The sequence below is a fragment of the Harpia harpyja genome, chromosome 2, assembly GCF_026419915.1.
Source record: "Harpia harpyja isolate bHarHar1 chromosome 2, bHarHar1 primary haplotype, whole genome shotgun sequence".
In the NCBI taxonomy this organism is placed as follows: domain Eukaryota; kingdom Metazoa; phylum Chordata; class Aves; order Accipitriformes; family Accipitridae; genus Harpia; species Harpia harpyja.
This window is the reverse complement of record NC_068941.1, coordinates 41,302,588-41,326,342: the sequence shown is the minus strand read 5'-3', so window position 1 is coordinate 41,326,342 and position 23,755 is coordinate 41,302,588. Positions and strand designations below refer to the sequence as shown.

Genomic DNA, 23,755 nt, shown 5'->3' with positions numbered 1-23,755 from the left:
AAAGAAAATATGTCTTCGTGTCAGGGATCCTGTATGTCACAGTTCAGTTTGGAACAAAAATTTGACAGCACAGTTCACTGGCAAAAACTTTGGAGGCTGTAGTGGAAATCTTGACAGATTCTTAAGCATTTTACAGCATTGAGATGAAGAAATACAGCTATTCAAAATAGCACCATTTCTATGGTAGGATTTTTTTTTTTTTGAGACACGATAAAGAGGTGTACTAATAGCTTTATATTTTCACACAAATTTGGTCATGCCAAAGTAAAGAAAATAATACTTGTGGTTATTTTGACTTCGTGGTAGTTTCTTATGTCCCCTTTTTGTTCCACAGGACACACAACTCAGGAGTCTGACAAAGAAGCTGTTGTAATTGTGACTTTTTTTTTCATCAAACAGCACTACAGTAGTTAGTTAGTTAAAAATACTTGAATCTTTGAGAAGAGGGATTTCAAGATGAAAAACTGTGTCTTTCTGTTGCTTGTAACATGTTTTGACAAATGCAATTTTCTGTCAGCAACAGACTTGTTTAAGCCAGCTTTCATATTTTGGAAGATCTACTATGTCGTGCTTGCTTCCGAGTAGATGAAGTATATCCATGTGGTTAGAAATAGAAGCAGTTTGTTCCTTCTCACTTGGGATGATACTTAAAAATTTTTATAGCCAGAGCAAGCACTGAGCCATAACCAGTTAATATCGTTAAGGTAATAAGTTAATATCGTACTTGACTTATGTGTGAGGGGATGCACTGCTTCTTCAGAAAAAGAAGGATCTGTCTCTATCATAAAATTTGGTCTGTCTTCTGAGAGATTAGGTTCCCCTACATACTTAGAATTAATCAATTTCCAAAGACTTTGGAGTCTTTATATAACTCCATAGGAGAAATACAAATTGGCTGAAGAGTGTTGTTTTTTGTTGTTTTTTTTTTCTATGTCTGTTTAGCAATAATTAAACTTGGAAGAAGCAGTTTCACACAAGTTCTAATAAGTTTTTGCAGTTTGGTTTCATGCTGTTCCAACCATCTTTTTAGATGCTTTTTATAATTGACCTCACTTCTTCCTTGGCCCTCTTGCCTTAAAAATTTCTCATTTCTCATTTCTGTCCTAAAGTACCTGAAAGCTGTGGAGCTGCAGAGCATCTTCTGACAGTGAACAGAGCACATGGGCCCCCCCCCTTTTAGCTCCTGTGCAGGAATTTCCTTCCTGTGGAAATCAAGCTATTGGGGAAGGGACTCACCCTGAAGCGTGGTTGGGGTGTTGGCAGTGAGCCTGCTAGATCTGCACACCTCCACTTCTCCATAGCGGCACAGGGTTTCGTGGCTGTCTGAGTAGTTTTGAGGCTGATGCTAGCCCGGTACACTTCACAGTCCTAGTCCCCCAGGCACGTGTCCTGGCTGCCCCTGCAGCAGCGTGAGCCCTGGAAGCATGCCATGCTTGGGTTTTCTTCAAGAAAACCCAAGCACACCAGGAGGATGTGGGCCAGATCTCCTAGTCTGCGAGTGAAACATAGACACGTGATGCACAAGATCATCCTAATTTTCCACATACTTGAGCCTTCATGGGAATGTCACTGCCACCCAACAGAGGTAGTATTATGTGGAAGAAAAAACAAAAATGGAACAAAGCAAAAATCCCTATGGAAATGTGGAAGAGAATGGTGATACTATTTTTTTCCCAAAAGTAAGTCTGAACCTGTGGACATAAAAAGCAAACTGTCAAAAATAATTTTGGGGGAGATTATTATGCTGCAGGGCAAGTCTAAAAGAGTGGTATCCAGTCTGAATCATTGGATGGTTTCATGAAGGTCAGGTTTAAAAATAATTGACATGAACAATTAGGTTGCAGAATTCTGCAACCTAGTTATTTTTTTTATATCATAGCTACTGTGACTGCAAAATTGTTTGGACTAGCTCAGCATAGCTTGTGATGTGTACGCACCAACATCTGATCTGTGTCAGCGGTTTCTGTAAGTGACTAATTGGTACAAGCACAGCATGCTCAGTGTGCCTTTGAGGAGCGCAGGATTCTTCCTCCATCTGTATCTTATCTTAATGTACTACGTACAGCATGTACAGGCTATACATACATGTGCTGCTTCGTGCCTCTGTCGCACATGCCAGTGCCCCAGCATTTGCCGTTAGCTGTGCCACAAGTGGAGCTGCTTTCTTTTAAAAATGTTTGTAGTTGTTACGGCTGTAAAATAACCTTGGAAATATGAACCCCTCCAAACTGATGGGAGGGAGTCTGCAGGGAGTACAAGGTAGTACCTCTGAGAAGTAAATTGCGATTTGTTTCACTTGGGCCCCTGTGGGATCTACACTTCAGCACCCACAGAATTGTCTTTTTTCCAGATTGACACAAAATTCAGTGCTTTGCCATGGCAAATTGTGATGTTGTTGTAGCATAGTTTGATAAGCCAGCTTGCAGTTGCTCCTTGCTTCTCCAGTTTCACTGCAGAACAAGGCTAAACGTGGTACCACGGCTGCCCACATGGTATTTCAGTGGGCTCTTGGTGGGCACCTGTAGCAGGAGCCTCAACCATGTGGAGGGCAGTGCAGTGACTGGGCTGGGGTCGCAAAGAGGTACGGTGCCAAAGCTGCGCCCAACGCCTGGCTCTTTTCCCAGCATTTTGTGTAGGGAAAAGAAACAAGAGCAGAGAAGTTGAGCCAAGACCCCTAGAAAGCGTGATGAGACCTCTTTCCTTGCAAAATCACAGACGCACTGGAAATGATTTTATGTAATCAGTTATGAATTTTACATCAACAAATCATTTCAGCTATGTGCTTCAGTTGAATTTGGTATTGTTCTGTCTGTGTAGACAAAGTGAAGGTGTGGGTATGTAGACAAGCACACATGCATACATATATATAGAGAGAGAGAGATATACACACACACACACAAATATATATATGTATATACACATGCATGCTGCATGAGCAGAACTGCTTGAACCTGCCAGGGTGGTAAATTGATGATGGGTCTTGCAGGCAGCAGCCTGACAAGTCAGCTTTTGGCTGTCCTGCACTGCTCTGCTCTCAGTCTGTGTTCCTAATCAGTAGTTGAAAAAGCCTCGTATTTGCTGTTATGATGGTCACGCTTTTAAATCTGAAAGACTCAAAGATAGAAAGAAGTTATTCCTGCTTTACTGGAACACCACAGTCACTTGGGGGACATGTGTTTCTGGGGCAGAAAGCCCTGACTTTTATTTGTGAAGGAGTAAGTGGTGTGTAGGTGATTACAGTAAAAACAAGCAAGGTTAGACTAGCAAGGATTTGACATGAGTAGGGTTCATTAGTATTTACAAAAATAACTCCGTGTTCAGGCCTTGTTGTTGTGAGAAGTTGAACTTCTTTGTGTACTCAGTCAGCCCACTGGAGTTGTTCTGAGTGTGTAGCTTGCCTGAACGCAATATTTTGGGAGAGTACAGATATCATAAGTTGTTTTTAACAGACTTTTTCATTGCTCAGTATTGTTGCAGCACGTTCCATTTCCTAATGATGGGCTGAAGCCAGATGTGCATCATTCTATTGTGTACACTTTCAAAATTGACCTTGTTTTTTGTTTTTATCTTTCTGATTTATCCAACAGGGTGGGCTGAGTGCCCAAGCTTTTGTTCGCATTGAGATAGAAGATATTAATGATAATCAACCTGTTTTTGAACAAACAGTCTATGTGACGAGCATCAGCAGTCACACACAGCCAGGAACAGAGATCATCAATGTTGTTGCCACAGACAGAGATTCAGGAATATATGGCGTTGTCACATATGAACTGGTCCCAGGAGAATTTTCTTCTTTTTTCACAGTGGATACATCCACAGGTACTGTATGAGTCTATTATTCAGAAAGGCTATAATTATACAACATGTATCCTTTCCTTGACAATGAATTTTTTTATTTGGAGTCATGTCATACAGTTGAAACTTAGATTCTGCTGGGCAATAATTCTAGAGGAGGATGGAGGATTTAGGTTTAATATGAAGTCTTTGCGTTCACTGGAATAAACAGGAGAATGGGAAACATTGTAAATGCCAGTACAATACAGGACAAGCAGTATGCCACTTAACACTATTTTCAGCCATAAATCTATTCATCATTGTAAGAAATAATCAAAACATTATTTTTTACAATAATATCTGAATTCCTGAAATTTTTAGGTCTTACTCTTGAGGAGCAATAAAAGACCCTTCAAGCTGCTTGTCCTTTGATTTCATATCTCTGTTTCTGTCCTAACTTTTCCCCACACTGTGCTAGAATAAGTCCCCATTCTGCTCACAGTCTTAAAATATCCAGCTGCCTCCCTATTTGACTCAATGATTAGCTTTGTAAGTGTCTTTCTCTGCCTTTTGCTTCCTGATGTGACTCTTCGTCCTTCTGGTTTCTGGAGAGAGGTTCAGTGAAGGAGTGAGGAAGAGAGCAAGAAAGCAATTATGGCAAAAGCAAATCTGGGTGAATTTTTTCAAAAACAGGTTGAATCTCACAGATGGAATTACTTTTCCCATGGCCACAAAGCAGCCCCTGTAGTCTGCTTTCTAACCTTAAAATAGTTATCAATGTCAGCTGGAAAGAACATGACCAGCATATCTACAAATGTCCAATGGTGTTTTTCAGGGAGTGGTTAACTAAACTGCAGCTGTCATTTTACCTGAGAGCCAGCCCTTGCATATGAATGTATCTAGATCAACGGTTTTGCTTTATGATGGTCATGGCACGCGGAATTATTTTATATGTTGTAAAAATTTTTTTGGCTATTGTACGTGTGTATATATTAGCTGTTTGGCATACGAAATGTTACAAGACTCTACTCTTTCAAAATGGTGCCTATTTTCACTTTCTTACATGGTCCCCAAAATACTCTGATGAACAGAAGAAACTAATGCTCTTAGGAAGGTGGTCTGCTTGTCTTGGCTATTTTAGAATTTATTTAACTGAGGACTTTTAACTGCCTGTCAAATCAGAGTCTCAGGGGCATAGCTGATGCCAAAAATATATAGGTCAATCAATAATTAGGAAGCTGGATCTCCATAAGCATTTAACTGGTCATTTTAAAACTGCCCAAGCAGGCTTGTCAGAGAGAGCCCCTGTGGATCATGCTAGCAGCACTGGCTTTGCAGCAGTCCTCTCTTTTGAAAGGCTTCTTCCTCAGATTGTGACCTTTTGGCCTTTTTTTTTTCCAGTTTTGGCACCTTGTATAGGAAAAATGTCATGCTTAATCATGAAGACCGTAAGTTCATAAGTTACTATTATTTTGTAGATCTATCATGGTATTTTATCAAAGGCAGACCAAATTCAGGGTGGAGTTGCTTGAGGTCATTATTGCTGACATTTCATGATGAGAAGAGCATATAGGTCAGAGACACTATTCCCAACGTTACAGTGCTTGGAATCTGATTGCGCTTAATCAGATCTCCTGGGTAATTCATGAGGCCAGACTAATTTTAACTTACTAATATTAATGGTGTGTGGTTTTTCTTTTCTGAAGAATACACTTTTTCCTTTTATATTCTTCCACGTTTACCTACAATAGTGCTTTTGCTCAGTCACTGGCAAGCAGAATGATTTTTAAACTCTTGGCAAAAAATAAACATTATAAACAAAATAAAGACTAAAATTGCCAATTTGTCACACAGAAGTTTTGCAATCTTTGCAGGTTAAATTGCTGCAAAACTGTTCAGTATTCAGAGGGAAATGAAACAAGTGGCTCACTGTTAGGGCATAGAGATTTTGAGCTCTTCCTCCTTACTTCTTGTTAGGACAGTGACATTTTCCAGTTTTCATCGTGCTAAAGCTGTCTTCATATGCTTTGATATATGGCCTAATTTATATAAGTCTCTCTGAAGGTTATGTGGGGGACTTTATCTAGTTTTGTGGGCTGCATTTTGTGAACAGAGGGCAGTGGACAAGTATGACAAGAGATAGGAATTCTTCAGGAGGTAAATCCCCAAACCCATAAGCCAAACAAGATCATATTACAGTTTTGGTCTTTTTTTTTCTGATGTCATGGATGTGCAGTCTGTTACTGATGTGTTCTGCAGTTTTTCCAATTTGAAGTATGGCATATTCTGTTTTATCTGCTCTTTTCATTATTAGAGGACCTAAAAGGAGGCACAGGGATGGTGTTGGAGCCTTCCATGAATTTCCCTTACTGATAAGTTTTATTTTTTTAAATGTTTAATTTTTCTCACTGACAGAGCATTTAGAAATGAGCAATGAAAATCAATGCACTAGTCTTTTTGACTTATTATGTTCATTATAGCCGTTAGCATTATATGTGGAAGTGGACAGAGATGTTTTCAGTATTATGAGATTTAAATTAATTAGTAGCTAACAGTTTGTTACATTGCCCTACAATATATTAAAATCATATGCAAGATGATGCTGTTCTCCATGGCACATGTAGTTTCTATTTTACGGCATCTAGATTGTGGATTTGAAAATTTATCTCACTGTAGTTTTCTTCGGGGGTGTTTTTGGACTGCTGCACTTTGAATACTCACTAAAGATTAACTTTTTCCCCCCATTCCCTTTTTCATGTTTAAAAGAGAAATGGATAAAATAATAAAATAAAAACTGTAACCTGAATTCTTCACTGCTATGGCTTGCTTCTGGCTGTTGCTTTGTTAAAGCAATTGTATGGATATATTAAGAAAGCTTTTAGCTTTGCATAGTGAGCTGTGTTCACAATACAGGATATCATACCAGCTGGTTGACCACTGACTGCATAGAATATATCAGTGGTGCTTTTGATACATAGGTATTATGAGGTCGAGCCACATCCAAGCTCCTTGAAGGGCCTCCATCTTTTTTTTCAAGCACTGTGACATGTGGATGTCATATATAGATACATTCAGTGAGGGTGTGAAGGAAGAGCCTTTCACTGAGCAGATAGATATTCCATTAAAAAGTTTTTTGAATTCAAAACAAGTCTTTATTAGTGATATTTGATTGCTATTTTAGCTTTTAGATACTGCATTTGTTGTTTGTGATATGCTCTTATACTCAATAAATAATATTTATTGCATTTCCCTTTGAGAAAAAATTGAAATGAAGTATTTTTCATTTGATTGATGATAGACTGTCCACAAGAAAAACCACTTTAAGAACTGTGTAACTAGAAAAATGTATGGATAGGGAACTGTAAACCAGTTCCTCTGCTAGTTCGTGACTCTTGCTATCATTTGTTTCTAGTGTTGGTGTAAACAACATCTTGGCTTCATTATGTTTCCTTTTGTAGATATCTGATCCATGTATGATCTATGAACAGCACTCGTGAATTGATTAGAACAGAGCAAGTTGAAGAGCTCTTCTGGCTAAGAAACTGTTTGAGCTATGTTTGTTTATTTTCCCATCATTACCTAACAAGCTATCTGAAGAACAGTGTATTTATAGTTATGCCTGAGCAGGTAATTAAAAATCTAAGTCACAGGATACAATCACAAGTGTGGCAGAAAACCTATGCAGTGCTTAACTTTAAGACTTTGGGATTAACAATTGAATTGATAAACTTTCATTATGTTACAAGCACTAATATTTTCCTTCACCCAAGGGCATATAATTCATTTTTCCATTGATCTTGGTGATACCCTTCTTTAGAGCTGGATAAAAAGTTGGTTATCATCTTACTGTAGCCCTGGTTCAAGGAAGCTGTTTCAAATCAACAAAATTAGTAGTAGTCTTTGGGCCATTGTGACTTCATGTGTCAGTCCTCAGGTAAATGGGCTGTTCATATTCTTGGAACAAGTCCCCTAGCTAGTCACTTTGTGCAGAGGAAACTCCCATGAAGGCTAAGTAAAAGGCAGCAGCCATTGGTTTGTGTTCATTTGACAGCATTAGTGATTTAAACCTAGTATGAAAAGGTTGCAGAGAAAGTAACATTCACACAGTGTACGTTAGAGCAGTATAAGCATTTGACTTAGCTTCTCTGTTTCTTTTGACTATGTAAGATATTTAGGCTTGTGTTTCTGTGAGTCCTACCGAAATTAGATGCCTAAAACAGAGGCTGTGACCTTCCTCCTTTATATTTTACTGAGAATGTTTCTATGAGTGTGGTGGGTTGACCCTGGCTGGACACCAGGTGCCCACCAAAGCCACTCTATTACTCCTCTCCTCAGCTGGACGGGGGAGAGAAAATATAACGAAAGACTCATGGGTCGAGATAAGGACAGGGAGAGCTCACTCACCAATTACCATCATGGGCAGAACAGACTGGGTGTGGGGAAATTAATTTAATTTATTGCCAATCAAATCAGAGTAGGGTAATGAGAAATAAACCCAAAACTTAAAACACCTTCCCCCCTCCTCTCCCTTCTTCCCAGGCTCAACTTCACTCCCAATTTTCTCTACTTCCTCCCCGTGAGTGGTACAGGAGGACGGGGAATGGGGGTTGCAGTCAGTTCATCACACGTTGTCTCTGCTGCTCCTTCCTCCTCACACTCTTCACCTGCTCCAGCATGGGGTCCTTCCCATGGGAGACAGTCCTCCACAAACTTCTCCAATATGAGTCCTTCCCACGGGCTGCAGTTCTTCACAAACTGCTCCAGCGTGGGTCCCTTCCATGGGCTGCAGTCCTTCAAGCACAGACTGCTCCAGCATGGGTCCCCTGCGGGGTCACAGGTCCTGCCAGGAGCCTGCTCCAGCGCGGGCTTCCCACGGGGTCACAGCCTCCTTCAGGCACCCACCTGCTCCGGCGTGGGGTCCTCCATGGGCTGCAGGTGGATATCTGCTCCACCGTGGACCTCCCTGGGCTGCAGGGGGACAGCCTGCCTCACCATGGTCTTCCCCACGGGCTGCAGGGGAATCTCTGCTCCGGCGCCTGGAGCATCTCCTCCCCCTCCTTCTTCACTGACCTTGGTGTCTGCAGGGTTGTTTCTCTCACATGTTCTCACTCCTCTCTCTGGCTGCGGTTTCTGTTGCACAGCAACTTTTTTTCCTTCTTAAATACGTTATCCCAGAGGTGCTACCACCATCGCTGATGGGCTCAGCCTTGGCCAGCAGCGGGTCTGACTTGGAGCCGGCTGGCATTGGCTCTGTCAGACACAGGGGAAGCTTCTAGCAGCTTCTCACAGAAGCCACCCCTGTAAGCCCCCCCGCTACCAAAACCTTGCCATGCAAACCCAATATAGTGAGGAATTTGGAGAGCTTTCCATTGACTTGAAGATACATGGATCAACCTTTTGTCATGATACCTTCTGTTACTTATTTATGCCCAAAAATACATATTGAGTACAAGAGACAAGCCTTGTTACAAGAGCTGGTCAGTAGTTCAGCATTAAAAAATTTTTTTCAGCACAAAACTACAGCTTCTGCAAAATGAGCATTCTTTTGGGGAAATTTTGACTTGCTAAAAAAATAATTCATTTCCTTTAAGATTGTCAAGGTTTAACCCCAGCTGGCAACTAAGTACCACACAGCCGCTTGCTCACTCCATCTGGTGGGACGGGGGAGAGAATTGGGAGAGTAAATGTGAGAAAACTTGCAGTTTGAAGATAAAGACAGTTTAATAAATAAAGCAAAATCTGTGCACAAGGAAAGCAAAACAAGGAATTCATTCACTGCTTCCCATTGGCAGGCAGGTATTCAGCCATCTCCAGGAAAACAGGCCTTCATCATGTGTAACCCTTACTTGGGAAGACAAACGTCATCACTCTCAATGTCCCCCCCCTTCCTCCTTCTTCCCCCAGCTTTATCTGCTGAGCATGACATTATATGGTCTGGGACATCCCTTGGATCAGTTGGGGTCAGGTGTCCCAGCTGTGTCCCCTCCCAACTTCTTGTGCCGCCCCAGCCTACTCGCTGGTGGGGTGGCATGAGAAGCAGAAAAGGCCTTGATGCAGTACAAGCACTGCTCAGCAATGGCTAAAACATCCCTGTATTATCAACACTGTTTTCAGCACAAAGCCAAAACATAGCCTCATACTAGCTACTATGAAGAAAATTAACTCTATCCCAGCCAAAACCAGCACAAAGATGCATTCTGATTTCTTTTTAACTGAATAGCATAGGGCATCATGTGACTAAAATGTCCTGTAAGAGATGTAGAGCAGTCTAGGAGCTTAGGCTGTTGGAGAAGAATAAAAGGAGGAATACACCTGAAGGACACACAATTTTAAGAATATAAGAATTATTAACTTATCAGCCAAAAGGCAGATTTAATTCCAGCATCTCATCTCTTTAACAGTGCCTGGTAATGGATGCAAAAAGAGGAGTTGTGTAGAGCTTGTGCAGAACAGTTCCTCCATTGATATACTTTTCTTGTTTTGGCAGTGTGCAATTTAGTGCTGTACTACTTCCATTACTGTACTATGGCACCATGTGTAGATGGGATTTAGTGTCAAACTGACTTAAAATAAACTTTTTTATTTGGTTCAGAGCACCAGAATAAATTCATTCCTGTTAAGGATGTTGACAAGTTCTGTTTTATTGAAGAAAATGGAAATGTTGATGTTTAACAGTCACATCTTAGAAGATTTTCATTGCATGAAAAAGTTTTGCTTTATTTTTATTACAGTACAGGTTGAAAACAAAAGTTGAAACACCAGAATTTCTTTTGGGGAAAAAACAAAATCCAAACTTTGCTTAACTCCATGTATTATAGAAAGTTTAATATATAGCAGATTGTAATATGCATCAAAGTAAAATGGGGATGCATCCTTTTTAAAGAAAACAAGGCCATTTTTATGATGATTAATGATGTTTTCATATAGTATTGTAGGAAAAAACAGTTTATTTTTAAACTACTTTTGGCATTTTCATACAGCATGTAGTACATTTGCTAAACATATGAAGAGGTTCACATAAATAACATTTAAAATTAGGAGTGTTTTGGAACATTTTGAGGCCACTTGTTTTTTTAAACTGCAGTTTCTTCAATTACTGTTTTTCTGATCTTTCATATGAAATTGATAGTGTATTCAGAATGCTGCAAATCAGATGAATATGTCTGAGACATTGGTTTAGCTCACTAAGTTTTCACCTTTGAAGAACTTTGAGTTAAGTCACAAAGGAAAAATTAGTGGTCTCAGCTGAGTAATTTGTGGACATCTACCTTCACTGAGATCTCATCTAATGAGAAATCTAACATGAATACAGGAAACAGTATATTCTCCTTGAAGCACACAAAATTTGCTGTAGTGAATGTGAGAGTGCAGATTTTGGCCCTGAAAGGAAGCTGTGTAGCAGAACAGCATGAAAAAATATCCATAGTGCCAGCTCTTAATGTATATGTCTCTTTTTTCTTTTATGAATAAAATCCAACAGAATTGACCATCTACAAAGAGAAAAATTCCTACAAGCTATGTGCCAAAACTCAACCATGCAATAGTGTGGTGATGTGTACTTGAGAGTCATTGTGCATGATACAATGCGAAGTATTTACAAAAATACTCTAGCCCACCCCCCTTTCTTGTAGTTAAGTCAATGTCAGATCTCAGAAACAGAAGAACTCACCAGGTGAGACAGAGTGAACTCCCATGGGGTTGCACAGATGATAACAAGAAAAATGGTGAAAATGAAAAAATTATGCCCAAACCTCCCATTTTGGAGGAGAGGAACAACATGAGATTTGTACAGTAAAGTTCAAACAATCAACACTTTTCTTTGATAGAGACTGTATGGGTCTTAAGTACAGATGTACTTAATGTACTTCATGTTCTCAGTTAACCTAAAAAAAAGATGAAAGCGGCAGGTCACACGAGAGAGCAGACAGCCTTGGCAAAATGCCTTCACACTGTGGGACTGTTAAAATGGGCATAGTAGGGGAGTGTATAGAGTAGAAAATCAGTTCGTGAGGAGTAAGGTGAACATCTGATATGTTTCATAATGCTCTTAATACAAGAACAGCAACTACAACTTACTTGGCTTATATTAGGTTTCATTCTGTATCTGTGCTGGAAACATGCATCTTTTGGTACACTGCCTTCAATGAAATATCATCTCCGGTTACCATGGCAGTTGAGTTTTGTTACCAGGTTGTGCATTGAGCTATTTTTGGATCTGCAGGCTGGCAGCTTGATTGAAAAAGTCCTTGATTAAAAAGATGTTTTTGGAAAACTTCAATAAGCTAAGAAAGCAAAGGTGACCTGGTGGGATGGTGCGGCAGTGCTGGAGCCGTGTAGATTGTGTGGGGAAGGCTCTGCCTTTGTCTTTGAAAATACAGTAGTTCACCAGGCCAGAGTCCTGCCCACTTACGGTGTAGACTTTGATTTTTGGTGTGGTTTTTTTTAAAACTCATGTTTTATGTGGAAGTGTTCTCTTTGTATGTAATCAGACAACAAACATACTCTGAGTTACTATTATGTCAGACTAAAGAAACCAAACCAAGGCAGAAACAGAGGAAATCTCCCTGTAACAGCAAATTATGTCTCTTCGGTTATGTGCTGCTTTACTGGCAAATTAGTGTTTTGGTGTTTTGTTTTGGTTTGGGTTTTTTTGCTAGGGGAGAATTATTTAAACTTGCAATACTACAATATAGAGAAAGCTACATCAAAGTAATACTTGGTTTTTTTCCTGTATTAAGTTTAGTCGTAAAACCTTTGTTGTACTAACAACAGCATTGTACTAAGCAAAAAAACCCCCAAACCCTAGTCCTGTCCTGTGAGGTTTATAGTAGGTTGAAATAGTGAGACAGCAATGGATTAACATTACAATCAGTCGGTTCTGTTATCTCCAGGTTTCTTTTAATATATACTGTAGAAAATGAGAGGTTTTGAGCAGCTGAATGTTAGATTTGACAGTATTCTGAAGAACATGTAGCAAATATAAATTTGTTGACAATTTGAGGGGGGTTTATGTTGAAATTTAAAATGGGAGGAAGAGGATCAAGCAAAATGTTTCATTTGACTTGAATGTTAAAAATAAAGGAAGTGAATCAATAGATTCACAAAGTAAGTGCAGAACTGAAATCCCAAACAGTTTAGCGATTGCTGTGGTCACCAGAAAGACCCAGTTGAGTTCTTCCTTTGCTTTGAGCAACACTGGATCTATTTGTCTTTTGGTGGGTGTTGTAATCACCTGATTAAAGTTGGAGTGGCAGGACTTTTTTTTTTTACACTATTAATATTTCTTAAGCATTTTGGGCAAAGTGGAGCAGCTTCCCTGCTCAGAATAGCCGCACGTACTGGGGACTTCATAGCTAAAGCACTGCTGTTTCTTGCTAAATGGGGAGTGTGAGGCTGTTCTGTTGCTGGCAGCTTCTTCAGAATGCTACTGCCTGGCTTGTAGCTGGTGGGGGCACGTTCAGCTTGCTTTGCTCACTCTTCATTGAGAGCTTGTTCAATGAAACACTTGTTTTAGAAGCAGTGTAGGGGTTTGGAAGGGTCTGAATGGGTCTGATCCAGCTTCTGTTTGAGACCTTTCTTTGGGCTTTTACTGTTGCAAACCTTTTCCTTAGGGTTTCATCATCCCTCACGCAATCAATAGGCAACCAAACTTTTAAAATACAGCAATAATTGGTAGAACCATTGCTCTAAAAAATTTGCTTTCTTTAAACTCTCAGCTTCTCAAAATCATTGGAAAAAAGCACTACAAATTTTGTTTATCTGTCTGCAACTTTTCATGGGATTCGTGAGCATTTTTTTAGGATTGTCTAAATCCTAATTGCTTTATAAATTAGTTTTTTCCTACAAAATAAACAACCATCATGCTAACTTGATTTGTAGTAAACTTTGAACCATGCATTGACAGCACCACTGAAATATTAATACTACCTGTAATTTAAGATGTACAAAAAATTTTAGATAGAGAATTTAAAATTTTGGTGGTGTTCAGATAGTAATTAGGCCAAGCACTTGATCCAAAAAGCTGGTAACGCAAATATAAGTACCACCTTATATTTTTGAGTCCAGTCCTCTAGCTCACTTCTTGAAGTTGCAGAACTGTGTTTAACCTTTTCATGGTTAGATGGCAGATGGGAAGGCTGAAAGAGGCTGGCTTTACATGTTCCTTTACCTGCCCCTGAGCATTAGGAGGTATGTGATCTCCTAAACGAGCAAACTATAGTCTCTAGAGACAAAAAAGTTTGCATCCCCAATAGTCCATTGCAAGACTTTGTCCGAAAAGCACTTGTGTAACAGAAAACTGAGCCTAGATGATAGAAAATCATTCTAGTACTAGACTTGTTCCCTCTCTTGCCCGACATTAGAGGCTGACGCTCTGGTCGATATTCTGCTTGTGAATAATGGAACTGCCTTAATTAGAAATTCATATTTTGTGTGTCGATGAATACTTCTTAGCTCACTAAAATTGTCTGTGACCTGTAGTATTTAAAATAGTAACAATGTGCTTCTAGGAGAGCTGCAGTGTTAAAACTGTGTACATTAGCTTATAGATCCTGGTACTGGTTCTTTATATTGCAGATTACCAACCTGTTTGGATTCGGATGAAGTGCGCTGGAATAGACTTTCATATGCTAAGCAAAGTCTTGTGATTAAACACAGTATGTTTATATAGTATTGGTTGTAGACACTAAGCTATTTTATTTATATTTCCAAGGGGAAAACTCTGAGTTCAGCACAAGAATCTGCTAGAGAGGGGCCACTGTTGAAAGCATCCCCAGTGCAGGGGTATGAGGCTTCTGTAAAGTACAAATGTACACAGGAGATCAATGCAAGTTGAATCAGTTACTCACTACGAAAACATTCAAATACTGAATAGCTTCGAACTTGAAATAGTCCTCTTATTCACTGAAACTCAAAACAGCATTTGTGCCGTCAAGATTAAGCTTTTTAAAGCCTTTTCCTATGAGCTGAAGCTGTGTGTATTACAGCGGGTAGACTGTAAATAACAGTGTAATTCCTCATTAATTCTTTCCTTTCCCCTGACAGTTATTAAACCTGCTCTTCAAACAGTGCATTTGGCAGAGTGTTGTTATGGTTACCATCAAGAATGCAGCTTCACTAAAAAAAAATGCATTTTAAATACAGGTAAATTGCTAAAACTGGAACTTAAATGTAATGTTAAGATTATAGCATAGGCAATGAGTCAGATAAACTTAAATAGAAATGTCAGTCAGAAACACTATCGTTCTTCCCTAGAACAATGCTGGTTTTAATGTTAATGCAAAGTCTACACCTCCTAACTGCATCCATCTCTAGGAAGATCATCCTGTCTATGCTCATCTGGAAAATTTTTCTGGCACATAAAAAGCACATAAAAAGCAAAGCTGTATGTGTGTCTCTGCACTGAGAAGCTGGCATGCTAGGTTGGGCGAGGCATGCTCTGAGCAGGTCAGTGGGTCAGCACTGACCTATGCAGTATTAAACAGCAGGTCCAGTGGCCAGCTTTGAAGGTGAATTGGGGTGACGAACTATGCGTACCTTTTTGCCATCTGCTTACTGTCTGAGCTGTGTGTCAGGTCATGCCAGCTCACCCATCCTAGGATATTAGCTGAAGAAATACTGCCATCATTTAAAGCTGGTAGGGCATTCAGTTTCATGATCTTAGGGAACACTATTGATAGCTATTGATTTTATTCCTCTTGCCGTGTTCTGAAGTTGCTTTTTTATTTTATGCACAATTAGAAAATATTGGAAGCCATTTAAAGAGTACACATTTCTATGCAATCCAGACTTCGTTACTGAAGTTAGTGCATCCTGATTTTTATCTTTGCCTCTGCAGTGCTTGACTAGTGGAAAATATTTTGTTTACCTATGAATGGCTATAAATGTAGGGCTGTTTTTTGCTTTGTTTACATGATGACCCTGTGGACAAACGGATAGGTTTTCAAAGTGGTCAGCTAGAGAGAGGTATGTGTGGAAGTCCTATTGGGATAACCAGTTTATTTCTGCCGTACAAAAAATGCTTTTGGTGAGTGAACCTACTGATGATGTATGCTGTTGTAATGTTAGGACTGAACACAGGATCATGAAGATGATCAGAAATATATTTTAAAAGAATCATTATATGCGGGCGCCTGTCTCCTGCCTTTAACTCTTGAGAAACAGCACTTAGCAGCTAACCCACCTGTGGAGTAGGGTGCATCTCCACAAAAATAAGAGCAAAAAAACCCCATGAGAAATTTTGTCATTGATGGAGGATGGCAGATGCCGCAGAGTCCTGTCTTTCACTAATGTGTTTGCACGTTCTGGGCGGACATTGGCTTCATTTATCTTTTGTGGTTGATAGGCACAAAGTGGAGAGCAAGAACTTCTTGGAAGTAAGAGTCCTAGCATGTACAGTGAGTGAGGAAGTATGAAGCAGATCAAGGAATTGACAATCATGATTTCACCCTTCATTAGTACTAGCTCTCACCGTACATTGAATCCCCGAAACCATTGTAACAATTTATGCTAGCCAGTAAGCACAGATTGTTCTGCAGCAAAAGGTCTGTGCTAAGCCACCCTGCCCTGGAAGCAGAGCTGTTTCCCAGCTACAGCCTACAGTGGCAGTTGCTAACATGCAACCAGCATTGCAGATTCTGTCTAAAATGTGTATACAAATCACGATAGGCAGTCTCTGTGTCATGTTTTTGATTTACAAAGGTTGGAATCTGCAGTCAGTTACACCCATGCAGATCTAGTCAAGAAAATGAGATTGCCAAGGTGTGAGGCTGGATGTTAATGCCTCATCTGGTATGTAATTATATGATTGTTCACCTGTGAAGCAGAATTGATTCCAGCTCTCTCTTGTGCAGAATGAGGAATTACCAGAGGTAAAATCTTCAAGGCACTGCAGTAATATAAACAATAAATGTAAAAAACTGGGAATTAAATGTTATTAAAGGCAGCAGACAAGACTGTCCATATATATGGGGAGCCAAGCTGTAAGAAAGAAGGTGGCATTTTTCACGCAGTGACTCCTTAAAGTGGAACCAGACTTGTGTCTGTGTGGTCCCCTGCTGGGAGCTTTGGTCCTGGTAAAACGTTCCTCACAGAGGAGCTGTCTCATTATTCCCTTTCCATTGTCAGCATTTCTAGAAACTGTTTTTCATAATGGAAGAATATGTTCTGTACCACAGCAACCTAATTGTCTTTTAAGTTCTCTGAAGCCACAAATTGCAGGCTGCAAATGACTATGGTAATAACAATAATAAGCCACCGTCATTTCTTAATCACAGAACAGGAAAGAAAGGAAAACTGTGACTCATCTTCAACCTGTTATTTAGCAAAGCATACCTCTGTTGAGTTTCACACACCAAATGTGTGACTTGACTTACACAGCTAGTTCCTGCCATGTGCTTCTTGCAGTTAGCCCCGTGTTTCTGCCTTTGCAATGTAGTACTAGGGGATCGCCTGCACTGTACTTCAGCAGATCAAATACACCTAGCCAGCTTACTCTGAGGTGTGCTGGCAGCTACTTTTCACCCAAGCAGTCATGACTGTCCATTTTAGTCACAGTCCAATGTTTTTACCTAACCGTATAGAAAGTAGGATCCCAGGTGCTGCCTACTTCTACAACTTCTTTCCCATCATGTGATGCCATAATAGAGCCTAATGTGGCATGTTCCCCAGCATATGATAGAGCTGTCTCAAATGTCTGTATAGATTATGTATCACTAGACGCAAAGCTAGTGCCCAGTCCTACAAATGCTGAAAGAAACAGAATGTATATAATTAAAAGTCAAACTGGGTTATAAAATTTCCTGCATACTACAGTTTTGAGGCTGGAAGCAACCATATGGAAGACATATACTTTTTACTTGGAATCTGCCACTGTTCTTAGGGTGTCCCTGGTCCTCCAAGAGAGGACTGAGTTGGCGAGATGTACTTGCCTATTCCCTTCCCTCCCTAGGACACAGCAAAAGAATGAAGAGAGAAAACAAAATCTTTTATCCATTTTCCTTTCTGTCTGCTTTCTGTAGCTGAACTGGCTGTAATCTGTCTAGGTCAGCAGAGAAGGAATTTTGGTTCTGAAATATTTCTGTTCCATCAGGTCTTCAGAGTTCCTGGTGTGGAGCACTGTTTGCTCCACCCTTTGCTAGGGGATGTTCTGAAGTCATTAGTTATTGCTTTGATAGTAAGAATTTCAATGTAATGCTTTTGTGTAGAAGTTTTCCCACTCTTCACATACATTTTGAAGTATCCAAAATGGGAATGAGATATTTTTGACCTTGTCAGTAGAAAAATACCCAATTGGTCAAGTTAATAAAATACAGTCCATTTGATTGGCTTCATTTAAGTTGAAAACAACAGTGTTTAAAGTCCATGTTTATACATTTAACCTCTGGAAAAAAAAGGTTAAAACCCTTTTTCCTTTGAGCTACAGTTGCTCAGATTACCGCAGGAAATGCCAAAAGTTTATATCCTTGGAAGACTACTTTGTTGAGCTAACTAATCGTAAAACCCAATCATCAGAAGACAAAAAAGAACAAAAAGGCCAAAATACGGTTGATTCTTGGAAGTGCATCAGTTACTGGCATAGGAGCTGGATCAGCAATGACTTCTGAATCCACCTCTATCTCTGTTGTGTTTTTACTGTGTTTTGCCACACTGGAGTAAGTGTCCTTTGTTGTTAGTAGAAAGCATTCTTCCTTGATCCTGAAGACCCTTTGAATGCATTTTAAGCATGTCAAGACGCAGTTTGTTATTATAATGTCCTAGCAGTATAATTGGAATGTATATCGCGTGCACATTTGAATATTTATAAGGATTTCATGTATTTTCCTTTATTCTGCCTAAAAATACATTGTAGCAAATTAGTGTTGTGGCTTCACGCTGAATTTTGAGAAGGTATATTGTAGTTGAATCATGCACTGATTCTCCTAAGGCACTTGAAGTTAAATCTAATTTTTACCCTGTCTGAGAAATAGGACCACTAAATGTCTGACTTGAATGCCAGACATCATCCCTACTAAACCTGTCTTGAGAGCCAGGAAATTACAAAGGTAGCTCAAAGTTTAAAAGTTTGGTTTTACTGAGCTGCTAGAGGTTTTGTGTCTTCACCAGCTTCTACAAAAAGCACAGGTGATTTCTTGAAAATATCTGTTGATATGTAGAAAGTTGTCCCTATTAGTTGAATCACTTGAGTTTACTGCAACCTTACTGCTTAGCTCACTGCAATTTTAGCATTTAGTGTATATTTAGTTAAATTCAGTCATTGCTAAGAAGGATTTTCTGGTGTTTGGTCACCTTTCATCTTCATTTTCATGTTGAAAAACTTACTTTACAAATAGTTCTCTGTGTGTTGCAAAATCTGTGACCACCAAAGGGTCTTAGAATATTGATGGATTCTTGTTACCTCAGAATAAGTGGTCTTCCTCCTGCTCAATGATAGGGAATATGCTGGAAAGGATAAGACAAATCAGTATTAATGCTCTCTAGGATGTAATTACATTTTTTTATTCCATCTTTTACCTGGCTGAAAGCACCTGGTCTTTGACTGTGTGCCTCAGGTTATAATTTAGTTATACAATTTATGAAGTAACAAACATACTGTGATCTGCTGTATTGCTCTATGATCTAGTGTTTACCCTTAAATTTTTAAGTATTTATGTTCACTTCATCTAGACCAGACATTTCAGAGTGCTCTGAGGGCTAATGATTTATTTGTGGGCTTATATCTTCATTTATAAATCCTTAATTTGCTTGAAAAGGACAATGAATGACTGACTCTCATGGAACAGTTAACAAGTATCAGTTTTGGATAATTGTTGTGGACCATTATGAACGTCCCATAGGGAACTATGGTTTGGATGTAATTCTCATTGCTGAGACTGAAGTCTTCACTCAAAAAAAGCTTTCTTTCAAGTTCATACAAGCTTTTACTCTAGAAGAAGATGCGACAGGATTCCTGCCATGTTCATTCTTTCTACCCATACTACCATCTTAGGTAATAATAGTTAGATGTGGGTTTCTGTAGTTATATAGAGAGTATTTGAAAATTGGACATAATCTGATACTACTATAGACTTATTTTAGCAGTCAGAAGAGAATGTATTTGGAGACAGCTAGTCTCATTCATCAGCATTAAAGGATGAAAATGTATTTATCTTGGGGAAGACATATCCAAAGTCCTGTATTTCTGGACAGAGCATTGCATTTTCTTTTCAAAGAATTACTTATTTCATATAGTTTATATAAAATGTAATTGTTAGCAGCTTGCAAATTCAACAGATCTTAGAATTCACTATTAAAGGGTATTTTACCAGAAACTCGTGATCAGACAGCAGGTGGTTGCTTCCCAGATACTCTCCACAGAGCCCACTGCTCCTAAGATTTGTATTTTGGGGCTTCAACCCCGTTTGTGTGGATGGTTTATTTGGGGACTTATTTGAGCAGAATGTCTCTGCAGCCTGTTTGTAACTTCACTGTTTGGAAAGATAAGTTAGTCTTTTGTAACAATAAAGTATTTTTTTTCCCCCTAATGTACTTCCAGATTCCTATAGACTAGTACTGGTAAAATTCTGTTTTTCCTAACACTGCTGAAAACTCAGAACAACGCCACTGACTCAATTAAGTTGTTAAAGATTTAGCTGAATCTGTGTTTCTAAAATCGGAATTATGGACACTGTGTTTTGACACAGAACATGCTATGTCTCAGTGGCTTTGTGCATGGTAAAGACCATATAATTTGAAAAAACTTGGCTCTCAAAAAGGAATGGGGAGAGCTGCTTTTTGTCCACATTGTCTGGCCGTCTCTTAGAGTAGTGGTACATGTTGAAACTATTTTGACAGCCTGCTGAATTTTAACTTATTTTATTGCTCTTTTGTTTCTGTGTATTTTCAGGAATTATTCACCTGATCTCAGCTCTTGGTCACCTGGAACGCTCTGTGCTCTTCCTGACTGTTTCTGCACGGGATGGGGGTGGCCTTCCCTCTGCCACCAATGCAGCCGTCACAGTAAACATCCTTCAGACCGCTTCGGCCCCTGCCATATTTGAGAGATCCCGGTATGCTTTTTCTGTTCCTGAAGATGCACCTGAAGACAGCCCAATCGGCACTGTAAAGGCCAGAGAACCTCCAAGTAAGTTGCATGCTAAGTCAGAGATTACATTGCATTTCTGTTGTGACCATTAACTGTATATATCTGCAGATAATTTTTTTTTAAAACTTTCATATTATTCATTCAGTCTGTCGAGCATTAAATAGTATTTACTGTTGGTATTTACAGCAGCTGGTGTAATCACTGCTGTATCAGGATGCTCTTTAGAACAGATGGAGATTTGTGGTACTCTCCTTGGTGGTCCATGGGGATTGGCAACTGCCTCCATTTCTTCTAGATGGATTTCTGTAATTGTAAATGGGGAGGTGAGAAGCATTTTGTGAAAGTGTAAGGAAATGTCCGTATGATGGTGTGGCTTGTGTTAAAGCATTACCCATGCAAGACATATCTCAGAGCAATACTCATGACCAGAGAGTGTTCAAAAGTCTCAGAGAATCTATATGAAGTGGTGCTGCAAAAAAACCCCAAACAGCACCCCCCAAAAAAGACCACAAACAAACAAAACCCCCAACACCCCCACATTTTCTCAAATTAAGTGGTGAAGTCCAGATGAATGTTTATGGGACCTTTTGAAAATGTATTCAATCCATTTGGTTTCATTACCATTTTTAGAGGGAAATGGGTTAGCTGCTGCCAGGCCTTAGTCATAAAAGATCCTGTCCTGAGAGCCATATATATTTGGTTCCTATGCAGAACAGTGGGAGCCATGAGTCCACGTACCAGCTTGATGATGGATCTGTACATGTAAGGTGGTAGAGGCAGAGGTTTTATATAAGTTTGATTAGTCAGGTCTTCCCATTTTCTCCTTCTTGGAAGGACAGTGCATTGACCACTGTCCTCAGGGTGAGGTAGCACCTGTGGAGCGCCTTTGGTAATAAGCCTGAACCTTTAGATAGCTTTTGCTTTAGGTAGCATCTGATGTGTAAAGGTTATAGCAATGGTCATCCATGAACAGTAAGTTCAGTAAAATGCACTTCTTTCAGAGAACTGCCACCTGTTTCATTCCTTGCTATAGTGAATGCCTGTGTGTAATGAAATTACTCCCATAAGACTAATTTATAAGAGTGTTTTTTCTATATTTTAGAAAAGGGAAAAACAAGAGGCTCTTATACTATTTCCTCTATAGAGTTTTATCATACCAGTGAGATGAAAAGCAAACGGTGCACAAGTGGACAAACTGTATACAGTCATATTTTACTGAAGGGCTCCAGGGACAGGAAGAAGGAAGCATAAAAAGCCCAAGGAAGTCAAACATCTGTGTAGCTTACATTTATTCCACTGAATTTAACAGCATGCATTCTTCACAGATGTTCGTACCAACCTTCATATTATCACTTTCTTTCTTTCTCTCTCTCTCTTTTTTTTTTTTTTTTTTTTTTTTTTTTTTACATTTTTTGTTGTTATTTCCATTTCTAGATTCTTTAGAAGTGGTTTCTTACAGAATTTCCTCCGGTGATCCACATGGAAGATTCTCTATTGATCCCCAGTTTGGTATCATCCGCACCAAACAACAGCTTGACCATGAAACCCAGTCTGTTGTGGTGCTCACTGTTCAGTCACAGTTGGGTAACTCCCCTGTCTATGGTAGCACCCAGGTCAACATATCTGTGGTAGATATTAATGACAACCCTCCAGTATTTCTTACCAAATCCGACAAGGTAACTATTTCACATACCCAGCCCCCTGGCACCGCTGTCTACATTGCTCATGCAGAAGACAAAGACAGTGGCCTGAATGGGGCAATCAAATATAGTATTGCAAGCAAGCAGTCAAATGCATTCAGCATTGATCCAAACCTTGGAGTGGTAAACCTCACTAGGACAGTGTTTGCGGATAAGCAGCGGGAGTATACTCTACACATAGCAGCTGAAGACTATGGCAGTCCTCCTCTGACTTCTTTGCTGATGTTGACAGTGATTATTGAAGAGCAGAAGATGGGCCCTACTTTGGTTTTTCAGAACTTGGTGTATCAAGTAGAAATCAGTGAAGCCACCTCTCCAGGTGCCCGAATCCTTCAGGTTCAAGCCCACTCACTTGATCCACACAGTGTTACCTCCAAGCTGACGTATTCCTTAGAGCCTAGCACGGATTCTGTTGCATTTGGAATCAGCTCTGATACTGGCTGGATTTATCTTCGGAAACATTTGAACTATGAATGTGCACAGATACTAAGTTTCAGAGCCCTGGTCAGCACCTCCGAGGATGAAAACCTCAGGCAAAATGCAAGTACATCGGTAATAGTTAATGTCCTGGATGAAAATGATAATTCTCCCATGTTTCTGCATGAGAGCTACTTCTTTGAAATGGAGGAAAATCCAATTCCCAGGGGTGTGGTTGGCACCATCACAGCTGTTGACAAAGACTCAGGAAGAAACGGACAACTTTCCTATTTCCTTTTGTCTGATGGAAAGTATTTCAAGATGAATTCCAACACAGGTAGCATTTTATGATTTGTAATCTGCCTAATATTGCTTTTGGAAAGCAGCCTTCCCTAGGGGAATGGAAGTAAAGAGTAAAGCTTTCAGGAACTGCTGTGAATCTCTTGGGTTGATATGTGAATATTCTAACTCAGAGCTTCACAATTTGGGGAATGAAATAAATCTAATATATGTTCATGAAGAATGAACTAACCCTTAGGATTTTATTTTTTTCATGACTTCATTCTGGTCACTTGGTCATAAGTTTCAGTGTTTGACTGTAACAAATTAAAAGGAGTTTTAAGTTATAGCTTCAGTAGTTCATATGAGGAACTTAATTGCCTGTGATGAAGTACAGTTGAAAAGTACAGATCAGTCATAAAAACCTGTAAAGGTAACTATGACATTTGACAGTTACAGTGATTTAAAATATTTGTGAAAACTTCTGTAAGTTACATCAAACCTG

General features: G+C 39.5%; 1 protein-coding gene across 2 annotated transcripts in view; it reads left to right on the top strand.

Moving 5' to 3' along the window:
• The window catches only part of DCHS2 (dachsous cadherin-related 2), a 122,531-nt gene that overhangs the window by 51,854 nt on the left and 46,922 nt on the right, over positions 1-23,755 (top strand). For both annotated transcript variants that reach the window (XR_008233549.1, XM_052777720.1), the window contains exons 3-5: positions 3,588-3,819; positions 20,657-20,893; positions 22,289-23,308. Coding sequence is in view for 1 of the 2 variants with exons in the window: in XM_052777720.1 (XP_052633680.1) it covers positions 3,588-3,819; positions 20,657-20,893; positions 22,289-23,308 (1,489 nt within the window). In the remaining variant the exon portion in view is untranslated. The remainder of the gene's footprint in view (positions 1-3,587; positions 3,820-20,656; positions 20,894-22,288; positions 23,309-23,755) is intronic.